Genomic DNA, 12,277 nt, shown 5'->3' with positions numbered 1-12,277 from the left:
ATGGAGCATTATGGGTGGTGCGCAGCATGGGGGATGGAGCACGATGGGGGGTGCGCAGCATGGGGGATGGAGCACGATGAGGGTGCACACCTCCCCCCAAAACACACACACACACCGCCACACACGCACCGCATAACACACCACACACACACTGGGAACCACAAACACCGCCCTACACAGACACCCACACACACAGACAACGCCGCACACCCACAACACCCAACAGACAAACACCACGGCACACACAAATATACACACACCGCGCAACACACACACTGCACAAAAAATACCTCCCTCAAAACACACACACACACCCACACAAACTGCGCAACACACACAGCATCACACACACACAATGCTGCAGACACACAGCGCTCCACAACAATGCAACACAAACAACACCACTCTCACACACTCCCACACCCAGACAACACCCAGAACATTTACAGCGTCCTACACAAACACTTCACAACTACACACAACAACATCTATATATATAACAAAAATCATACATTAACTACACAATAAATTCTATAATACCCGATGCGTTAGAATCGGGCCACCATCTAGTATAGTATAAGGGCCTCAGAGGGAAATAAAAAACGAGATATGCACTAAATATATTCTATATAGTTATAGATATGTCTATGAGTGCAGATCCCCTGACCTCCCGTCTTACATTTGGCCATATTTTTTTTTATTTATTTATTTTTACATCACTATTAGTTTTACAAAAAAATTTCTTTGTTGCTTTTATTTTTCTGAAAATAATTTTTCAAGATAGTTTTAAGATCATGGCAGTAAAATATTAACACTGTGATGGAGATGAGAATGCCAGGCTTTAAGTGGTTATATTCAGTGGGAAATATTCTTCACAATATAGTAGTTTAGCAATAAAACTTCACACAGAAAAAAAGTAAAATGAGTTGTTTATTTTCAAGGTAGGTTTTATCCTAAGTCATAAGGCAAGGCTCGTTAAAGGATCGATATTCACTTTTAGGATTGCTACTTTCAATAGATGGCACCAAAGTTCAAGTCCTCTTCCTCTTTGAACAAGCAATTTCCATATTTATTTTCAAAGTATAAGATGCCATATAAAATACTATCCATAACACATAATTACAATATATAAAATTGTAAATTTGATTAACACTTTGGTATACTAAGGCCGATTTTATTGAAAATTAATTAAAGGTATGATAAATCCATTCAATCTATCATAGTTCTTCCAAGCCAGATAAGAAGCTGCATCTCCTTTTCACCAACCTGCAAAAAAAAAGCAAAAATCATGATACAAAATAAAATATTTGTTCTGGACGTAGAAAGTAAGTTAGACCTTGGGAAGGATCCGTAATGGAGAAACTCTGTGTCGGGCAGACAACCTCACCACAAGTTTTTTTATGCACATGGTAGCAAGTGAACATTTTGTGAGTATGAAAAAACCCTTATTGTAATTGTATAACTTCCCAGAGCTTCACCATTGGGAAGATAACAAACCAGATGGTGTGTGCGGTGCTAGATAGACGAATTAAAGTCTTGACATCCATTTGGTCGAAGTGAGAACAAAGTTAGGAGTTTACCCATGTACTCAGAAAAAAGGACCGTGCAACTTAAAGCATAAAAGTAATTTTAATTTTTATTTCATAAATCAATAGTAGATTGCCTTATATCTTATCAGAGAATTCTGCTTCTTTCAATCTGTGGATTGATCATTTACTTTTTAAATTCCCACTTCACTACTAGTAAAATCTGTATATAGTGAAGACAGAATGTTACATTAATAAGATAGGAGATGGCAGTTACTACTGATGAAATTTTATTACAACTGGAGGAGGGAGGAGCTAGAGGTAAAGCCCCTCCCTGTCCCCTAAATAGAATCTAATGATTAGCAACTATCATCTCCTATTTTAGTAATGTAAAAATCTGTCTACTCTTCACTAGAGATGAGCAGACCCATGGAAGTTCGGTTCGACAAATGCAGCTGGACTTTTAATAAACTTTGGTTTGTGACCCGAACATGACCTGAACCCTAATGGAATTTGTTACTTGGGTAGTTAGAGTTTCCGCCCCCATGCAGCCAGCTATAAGCAGAACACTTAAGGGGTGGTTGGGAGTGGTTTTTCCATTTATTTTTTGTTTGGTGCACACTACATCTGATAATGCTGTTGTTACCCCCAGTGTGAGCTATTCAAACACTGCAAGGGGCTCACACTGGGCTGAGCCCCAGTCATTCCCAAGCACAGTAATGCTCGCACAAGTGGTGTTCATACCTAAAACACCCAAACTCCAAACCCAAACTCTGTTTTTTGTTGTTTTTTTTTTCAATTCTGTGTTTGGTACGAAGACTGAACCTTGGGTTCGCTCATTTTATATACTAAATACAGATTTTTCCTGGGATATGAAAATTTTGAAAATTAAATATCAGTCTAGGAAGAGAAAGAAGCAGATTTGTCTGATAAAGTATATTACAAAGCTGCTTATTTTCATGTGTACTATTTATTTCTGAAATAAAAATTAAAATGACGGCTATTCTTTAAGAAAAATCTTGTGATTGCGCTCCAAATAGGGACTTGTCCTTGACTGATTTTCTTAGTTAAAGGTTTGTCAAAACCATGAACCCTGCGGTCATGTTCTATGCCCACGGGCTGTGCCTTCAGTAATGTAGCAAAGCTGGAGTTGTCGTAGGCTGGGGAGGTCCAATAAGCATGGGTTTCCCAGTCTGAAAATTCCAGCCACCAGCTGTCGGTTTTATCATAGCTGGGTAACAAAATTGGGGGGAACCACACGCTGGTTTTTAAAATTATTTATTTAAATAATTAAAAAAAATCTGCATGTGGTCCCTGTTATTTTGATACATAGCCAAGATAAAAGAATGACTGGGAGCTGCAGCCTGTAGCCACAGATAAGCGTCACTAATTGAAAGCAGTCAGACATGCTGTCACACACGACCGTGGACTGCTGATGTGTGGGGGAAGCAGTGCATATGCATGGAGGATAATTTAATTTCCTGAATTGCCGGACCCAGATCGTTACCCGGAATTCACTGAGAACTCCGAACCCCGGGTCCGTGCTTGAGTAGTTTTGAACCTGCGCGGATCCAGACTTTTATAGTGTGGGTCTACCCATCACTATTCTCAAGTTGTCTTTTAAGCAGCAAGTGGGCTGTTCTCCTTGAGTGACAGCTCTGGGGAATAGTAGAACTGCACTATTAGTAGAATTGAATACTTGAGGTTATACGACCGTGCACCAAAAAGTTAAAGATTATATTATCAACTTTATTAAAGCATTAAAAAAAATCCATGAGATAATAGAAAGAGAAAAAAGAAAAGGCCAGTCTTTTCTTTTCTACCCTTCTTTTATCTCATGAATTTCTTACATGCTTTAAAGTTGATAACTTTTAACCATTTTGGTGCGTTTAACCTCAAGATCGTTTAACCTCAACAACAGTTCTCAGTGAATTTACATGGACACCGGCCTCAACGACCCATGCACTTACATCAGAATTCATGGCTATTTCTCTAGCATTGTGGTGAGCTGATACATACACTTTTGTTTTGTCTGAAAGCTGCAGACTGGGAACTTATAAATGCATGTCTTTAAAAGCTGAAATGTAGTGGAGTAAGGTGAGCAGCTAACTGCTGTAAAGAAATCGATGGGTTGGAGAGTGCTGACTGGGATGTTAAAAGTTAACCCCCCTTCTGGAATGTAATTACTGTGACATGCACTATTGTCTGATCTCCATGGAAATGAGCAGTACACTTTAAAAGATAAAAGCTGTCATTACTGGAGAATAACAGCAGATAGAAATAGCAAGTCAATTGGAATACAGGACCTTTCTCTGCCCTTGGCAGGGCAGAGCGAAATACTCCTGCACATAAAGGAGGGCAAGAAGATAGCGATTGTGGGGATAGAGGAGGCGCTGAGCAAGACAAGCAATACCCATCTGTAAGGGACCTGATAACATAACTATAGATTATAACATCGGTAAAATGACTTTAGTTAAGTCGGCATCCATATGACTGTCTCTACACAACATGCATAACCTCTGTTTACTCTTATTGCAGGAGCTCAGAACCATAGGCGGTTTCCTGGAAGAATACTGAGGGGTGTTAATGGTAACACCTTGTCCTAGTGAGCTGGGCAGATGGTTATTGTAGGCTTGCTGGATATTCCCTAGTTACTACAGTTAGGTCCAGAAATATTTGGACAGTGACACAAGTTTTGTTATTTTAGCTGTTTACAAAAACATGTTCAGAAATACAATTATATATATAATATGGGCTGAAAGTGCACACTCCCAGCTGCAATATGAGAGTTTTCACATCCAAATCGGAGAAAGGGTTTAGGAATCATAGCTCTGTAATGCATAGCCTCCTCTTTTTCAAGGGACCAAAAGTAATTGGACAAGGGACTCTAAGGGCTGCAATTAACTCTGAAGGTGTCTCCCTCGTTAACCTGTAATCAATGAAGTAGTTAAAAGGTCTGGGGTTGATTACAGGTGTGTGGTTTTGCATTTGGAAGCTGTTGCTGTGACCAGGCAACATGCGGTCTAAGGAACTCTCAATTGAGGTGAAGCAGAACATCCTGAGGCTGAAAAAAAAGAAAAAATCCATCAGAGAGATAGCAGACATGCTTGGAGTAGCAAAATCAACAGTCGGGTACATTCTGAGAAAAAGGAATTGACTGGTGAGCTTGGGAACTCAAAAAGGCCTGGGCGTCCACGGATGACAACAGTGGTGGATGATCCCCGCATACTTTCTTTGGTGAAGAAGAACCCGTTCACAACATCAACTGAAGTCCAGAACACTCTCAGTGAAGTAGGTGTATCTGTCTCTAAGTCAACAGTAAAGAGAAGACTCCATGAAAGTAAATACAAAGGGTTCACATCTAGATGCAAACCATTCATCAATTCCAAAAATAGACAGGCCAGAGTTAAATTTGCTGAAAAACACCTCATGAAGCCAGCTCAGTTCTGGAAAAGTATTCTATGGACAGATGAGACAAAGATCAACCTGTACCAGAATGATGGGAAGAAAAAAGTTTGGAGAAGAAAGGGAACGGCACATGATCCAAGGCACACCACATCCTCTGTAAAACATGGTGGAGGCAACGTGATGGCATGGGCATTCATGGCTTTCAATGGCACTAGGTCACTTGTGTTTATTGATGACATAACAGCAGACAAGAGTAGGCGGATGAATTCTGAAGTGTACCGGGATATACTTTCAGCCCAGATTCAGCCAAATGCCGCAAAGTTGATCGGACGGCGCTTCATAGTACAGATGGACAATGACCCCAAGCATACAGCCAAAGCTACCCAGGAGTTCATGAGTGCAAAAAAGTGGAACATTCTGCAATGGCCAAGTCAATCACCAGATCTTAACCCAATTGAGCATGCATTTCACTTGCTCAAATCCAGACTTAAGACGGAAAGACCCACAAACAAGCAAGACCTGAAGGATGCGGCTGTAAAGGCCTGGCAAAGCATTAAGAAGGAGGAAACCCAGCGTTTGGTGATGTCCATGGGTTCCAGACTTAAGGCAGTGATTGCCTCCAAAGGATTCGCAACAAAATATTGAAATTAAAAATATTTTGTTTGGGTTTGGTTTATTTGTCCAATTACTTTTGACCTCCTAAAATGTGGAGTGTTTGTAAAGAAATGTGTACAATTCCTACAATTTCTATCAGATATTTTTGTTCAAACCTTCAAATTAAACGTTACAATCTGCACTTGAATTCTGTTGTAGAGGTTTCATTTCAAATCCAATGTGGTGGCATGCAGAGCCCAACTCGCGAAAATTGTGTCACTGTCCAAATATTTCTGGACCTAACTGTATATGGAGGGGGGTGGTTGGAGACATAAACCATTTAAAATGCAAGGTACTTGCCCTAAATGAGCCCATGGGCCAGTCACAGAACAGCAAATGTAATATTATAATCTAGGTCATCCTGAAAACATAAGCACAAGACTAGGTGTATGAAAAAATAGGTGATACAATAGGAAAGTGTTCACATGTGGGTGTTGGCCTTTGCTGATTGAGAGCCATAATTAATTTCTCCTTCCCTTATGGAAACAGAAGATAATGTAGACAGAAACATTTACTGTAGGTATTTCTGTTGTTTCTCCCTTTTTATTTTCTAACTGTTTTGTATATTTGCGTATTGTTTTATCTTCATCTTTTATACTTTTTATTCTAAGCACTATATTTTTTATATTAAAGCTTATAATTTTAATTAATTTGATCCTTATATGTTCTAAACAATCCATAACCTTACATAATGTGTTGAACCCTTTTGACTGTCAGACTAAGTGGCATACTTCAGGGACTCATCCCCCTCTGTGTGTCTGATGAGAAGTGGTAGCATGTTGTGTGGTTGGGGTGCGTGGACAGTGTCGGGTTTTGATGTATGCGCACTTATAGTCTATAACGGAGGTTGAGCGCTGGATTGCGTGAGAGGAGATAAATTAACCCTTGCATCCCACTTCACTTATTTGTTTGGGATATGCAGAGGGAATTGTGTACTTATTTACAACTTGATAGACTGCTGAAAAAGAGAAGATACAAGTGGTGGTCTTAGATTATATTAGGAAAATCTGCTGATAGGTTCCCTTTAAAGCAATTTAAGAACTTGAGAATACCTCTGTAAGGTTCAGTGCAATCCATTACACATGATTTTATGCATTTAAAGAACAAATTGAGGCAGGAAAAATTAATTCAGTCACATTTAATTATACAAATCAATTTATTTACCTTCCTTATCTCTAATCATGGAAACATAGCCTTCAGGAGAAGCAGCACTCATTATTGTGGTATGAACTGTCCCACTGAAGTGAAAGAAAATACACCATTAAATAAAGCAAATTGTATATTTACCTCAATGTACTTGCAATTCCACATTTATGGTTGGAATCAGTGGAGAATCAAGAGGGCCGGGCAGGGCATTTTGGGCTGCCTCTTGCAGTAATTTGAGGTGTCTTCAAGGCAGATGCAATGTTCTGCCCACCTTTTCCTGGAGTCTTAAGTTGAGAAAGTGTAGTATGAGAGTACCATTGAATTTATGACCACTGGTGATTCTGGGTCAGACTAATGTCAGCAGCCTGATCAAGTCATCTGATTATGCTGCTGATGTCACTCTCCTGTGCTGCATAGGCTCAGTGAATGTTGCTTTAATAAGTGCTCCAATGAAGCTAAAAATACTCAAAGATTTATTTTAATTATATGTATTGTTAGGGGACACTATTGAGGGGGGATATATTTTAGTAGAGAGTAGTATAAGGATTGGAAATTGTGTGTGGAAACATTATGAGGAGCAGGGGGGGATGGATGTGAGAAAACAGTATAAGTAGCTGGGAGGCAGGGAATATGTGCGGAGACAGTATGGAGAGCAGAGTAGAGGAGTGGAATGTCTGGTAAGTCATTATAGAGAGTGGGGAGATAATGTCTGAGGAACCAGTATGGGAAGCAGGCTGGGCATAATGTAAATGTGTGAGGAGACAGTATGGAGAGTGGGAAGATAATGTGTAGAAAATACAGTATGGGAAGGAGGGAAATATGTGAGGAGACAGTACAGGGAGTAGTGGGGGGAATATGTGAAGAGATATTATGGGGAAAGAAGGGAATGTGTAATGAGAAAGTAAAGGGAGCTGGGGGATTGAAATATGTCAGGAAACAGTATAAGGAATGGGTGTGTGGGGGGAGACAGTTTGTAGAGGAGTGGATATGTGTGAAGAGACAGTATGAGGGGGAGGAGGGAAATGTGTGAAAAAACACTAGGGGTGAGAAATGCATGGTGGGAAAAAAGTAAGCGGACAGTATTGAATTGAGGGGAATAGTGTGAAGAGATAGCATCGGGGAGCAAAGTATTAGTCGGGCACAGTATAGAGACTGGGTAAATAGAAAAAAAGGAAAAACTCATCTGTGGAGACATGGGGGTCAGTGGGTGCTCTCGTCCGCTGGCCCAGCCACCTTTAGAAAGACAGCATGGCCCAGGGCTCATCCCAACTGAACGCCCGACCTCCTTAACCGTGGGTGGAACACTACTCAGACAACACAGGGTGAGGGAATCACAATATTAAGACTTTATTGGATCCCCAAACAATTAACGTCACATAGCACATAACCAGCAAAACACACAAATGTAACAGGCAACAGTTTCTCACCCTTCCGCTGGCTCACCAGGGATTTAAAATGTCCGTGCCTCAGAGCTACTTACTCCAATCCAGCAGCACCCCGCTTTCGGCGAGCACCCACCGAGAATGGAATAACGCCAGATTTAGGAAGCTGGCTGAGGTCTGCAAAGTCTGTAGCCAGGTGACCAAATTGTCCCAACCTGGGTTTCTTCCTTAAGTAGTCTCTGGTATAATGATCTGATATAATCCTGGGAGCCAGAGTCGAAATCTCTAGACTGTGGTTATGGTCTCCAATCGGAATCGGAGTCCCTAGATTGAAGCTATGTAGCCAAGTAATCCTCTAGTCGGAGCCAAAGTGCCTACACCGAGTCCACAAAGCATCCTGGTTCTGATCCCCTAGCCAGATCCTAAGAGCTTAGACTGGATCATGCAACATCCATCAATAACTAGTGACTCCAAGAAGTCCCCTTTCATAGCTAGAGCCTTCCCTTAGGATATACTGTGCTCTTATCGGATTGGTTGTACAAGGTTGCTTATCTTAATGGATGAATTTCAAGCTGCATGGATAATGTTCATTTAAATGATGTGGACAGAAAGACTGAGGACATTTACATGTAGTCTGCAATGCACAGACTAGACAATGGCCACTGAGGTAATTTACATTAGATTAGCAATACACAACTACATTACAATGGATTAACATGTTAACCATTACCTTATATTGTATTATATATTTTTCTGTGCATTTTATTTTTACACGGTACAGCCAGGCCCATCAATAGTGACCTTGTGAACAAGGGGCCTGTGGCTCTGTGATGCACTGTGAATGCCAGACAGCCCATCTAATTGAATAGTAGGTACATGTAATAGGCTGTTAGCTGGACACTGCGCTTTGCATGTGTGTGACTTGTGCCCCATTGCAATGCTCATCTGTGTGCAATTCTAGTACTAGCCCCTGACATGAACTGGTCAGTTAAGACTGATTGTTTAATCAGTATTTTGCACCTGTGTTACCTTCTTTATTCTATATTATTTACAGTCCGCTGTAATCTGTTTGTGCATTTGTTTCTGTTTTCTTGGCTGGTAAATAGAATTGCCTTTTTGCTGTGTTACTACCTTTGTGTTTGAATGGTTAATTCATTGATTACTAATCAATTTCAATGAGGACCTGGTTACTTCTCTTGAAAATTATAATATTACAAGTTATAGGTACTATAATATAGGTACTGTAATGTGTTGTTGATCCAGGTAATCTAGTCTGATTACCACATGTTGAGTCAGAAATTAATTTTTCCCCTGATATGGGGCAATTAGCATCTGCCTCATTGGGTTTTTTGCCTTCTTCTTGATTAAAGGGGTTATTCAGCTTATTTTGACTTTTTCTTGTCATTACACTATTGGACACGGACACGCGTATGCACCACACGGAGACACGGTCAGTGAAAAATCACCAATGTGTGCACAGACCCATTGATTTTAATGGGTCTGCGTATGTCAGTAATTCTGGTACGTATAAAAACATACGTACCAGAATGACTGACGTCTGAAACAGGCCTAACACTCATGTCTACTAGGACTGCATTCATCCCTTTTCAATCTCTTTGATGCAAACTCAGCCTTATTAATGCCAAATCGCTAAGAGTAAGGGTATGTGCACACGTCTGCGTTTTGCCGTGCCAAATCTTCCGCAGCGTTCGTGCATTTCAGAACACAGCCGAAAAGCTGAGTTCTGGATGCATTGTTGAAAGCAGACTTCATGCAGACTTCATGCATTCTGGATGCTTGCTCGGCCATAGACAGAGTGGGAAAAACATCCGGAACGCACAAAAGAAGTGACATGTTGCTTTTTAGAACGCAGCGTTTTGGATCAAAATTTCAGCATCCGAAACGCTGCACTCTCAAACGCAACGTGCGGTTGGATTATGGTCAATCTTCATAGATTATGCTGGGGACGCAGGACGCATGCAGTTACGCTGCAGTTCTAAACGCAGTGTAAAAGCATGCAACTTGCAGACGTGTGCACACAGCCTGAGGCCCCTTTCACACGTCAGTGTTTCTGGTACGTTTGTGCTTTTTTTTATACGTACCAGAATCACTGACATACGCAGACCCATTATAAACAATGGGTCTGCTCACACATCAGTGATTTTTCACTGAACGTGTCTCCATGCAGCGTGCACGTGTGGCCGTGATTCTGCACGGAGACATGTCAGTTTTTGTCTGGCATCACTGATGACCCACGGACCACACTATGGTGTGATCAGTGTGTGATCAGTGAAACACGTACAAGAAAACCATGGACATGTTAAATATTAAAAATTTTCAACTTACCTTGCCTGCGATTCGCTCTGGAGCCTCTGCTCTCAGCAGTTTCTGCCTAGCTCATGAATATTCATGAGAGCAGGAAAACCCGACCAGGAAGTAAGTGCTGAGAGCGGTTGGCAGACGCTGGAGAGCCAGAGACTTCAGCACCATGGACAGCAGCAGTGAAGGCAGGTGAGTAATATCCATATGCAATCACGGGATCACGGATTGCACATGGACAACTCACGTGTGCCGTGAATCACGGAGGGACATGTGCGTGTTTTACACGTCAGTGAAGAACGTCAGTGTTTTTCACTGACGTAAGAAACGGGCCTAAGGGCTCATTCAAACTTTAGTTTTTCTATTACAAGTTCTATTTGTGGTTTTCACAGCATGATCTCATATGTGTTGTCATCTATGGGGCTGTTCACATGACTGTGCATTTTTGCAGACTGAGTAGTTTGCCCAAAAACATAGAGATGAGTCTTGGATCAATCTAGCCAATGTAAGTCTATGGGTCCTTGAAAAAAAATCGGACAGTACTTGGATGTCATCAGTGCACTGTCCATTTTATACAGTTTGACATGAAAATGTTCAGAAACCTCCATTTTTTTTTCTTCATCTGATAAAAACAGATGAAGCTCTGACCAAACTCTGATGGTAAAAACTGGCACACTAAACTAAAAACATTGATGAAACATGTACTGATTTTCTCATTTGAGATCACTAAAATCTGAATGAGCCCTAAGGGGCACTTTGCACATTACAACATCGCAGGTGCGATGTCGGTGGGGTCAAATTGAAAGTGACGCACATCCGGCATCGCAGACGATATCGTAGTGTGTAAATCCTAGATGATACGATTAACGAGCGCATAAGCGTCGTAATCGTATCATCGGTGTAGCGTTGGCGAAATCCATAATTACGCTGATGCGACGGTCCGATGTTGTTACTCGCTCCTGCGGCAGCACACATCGCTGTGTGTGAAGTCGCAGGAGCGAGGAACATCTCCTACCGGCGTCACCGCGGCTCCCGTAGGATATGCGGAAGGAAGGAGGTGGGCGGGATGTTTACATCCCGCTCATCTCCGCCCCTTCGCTCCTATTGGCTGCCTGCCGTGTGACATCGCAGTGACGCCACACGACCCGCCCCCTTAATAAGGAGGTGGTTCGCCGGCCAGAGCGACATCGCATGACAGGTGAGTGCATGTGAAGCTGCCGTAGCGATAATAATCGCTACGGCAGCTATCACAATGATATCGCAGCTTGCGACGGGGGCGGGGACTATCGCGCTCGGCATCACAGCATCGGTTTGCGATGTCGTAGTGTGCAAATTGCCCCTAACAGTAATGTTCAGAACATGTAAGCAGTACCATGCCTGCATTTCTTGCATTTTTGAACTTTAAAATAAAGCCAGGTAATTTACTAATAGATTATAGATATTAAGATAGGTATCTACACACATAAAACATTTTTTAATTGAGTGTCATTGCAAAGATCCTAGAATTTGTGCTTGTAATGATATGGAACAATTACGAATGTAAATAGTAGCTATGGTGACAAAAAATATAAGATAACAGATATTGCACAATATACAAATACAAAATGCATCATATAGAATGTAAAATATACTGAGCAGAATTGAGCAATAAGTATGACTGAGATTCCTTCCTTACCTATTTAAAACTGGATAAGTTGATAAAACCTTCAAAGGTAAAGAAAAATTTCATGTTATATGACAGAAAAGAAAATATGGAATCAATACAAAGTCCAATCATAATTAACATGGTTTGGCTAAAAGGAGTCATTTAAAATGATTAGTCTTCTAGGAAACATAATTACA

The 12,277-nt window shown here is 41.1% G+C and overlaps 1 protein-coding gene across 1 annotated transcript in view; it reads right to left on the bottom strand.

Moving 5' to 3' along the window:
• LOC142298956 (N-acylethanolamine-hydrolyzing acid amidase-like) overlaps positions 1-12,277 on the bottom strand; it is a 109,613-nt gene that overhangs the window by 15,780 nt on the left and 81,556 nt on the right. Inside the window, exons 9-10 of the mRNA XM_075341804.1 lie at positions 12,111-12,139; positions 6,753-6,826 (exon numbers count right to left, since the gene is read on the bottom strand). Of these exons, the coding sequence (XP_075197919.1) occupies positions 6,753-6,826; positions 12,111-12,139 (103 nt within the window). The remainder of the gene's footprint in view (positions 1-6,752; positions 6,827-12,110; positions 12,140-12,277) is intronic.

Source organism: Anomaloglossus baeobatrachus, chromosome 1 (assembly GCF_048569485.1).
Source record: "Anomaloglossus baeobatrachus isolate aAnoBae1 chromosome 1, aAnoBae1.hap1, whole genome shotgun sequence".
NCBI lineage: Eukaryota > Metazoa > Chordata > Amphibia > Anura > Aromobatidae > Anomaloglossus > Anomaloglossus baeobatrachus.
This window is presented reverse-complemented; position numbering and strand designations above follow the sequence as displayed.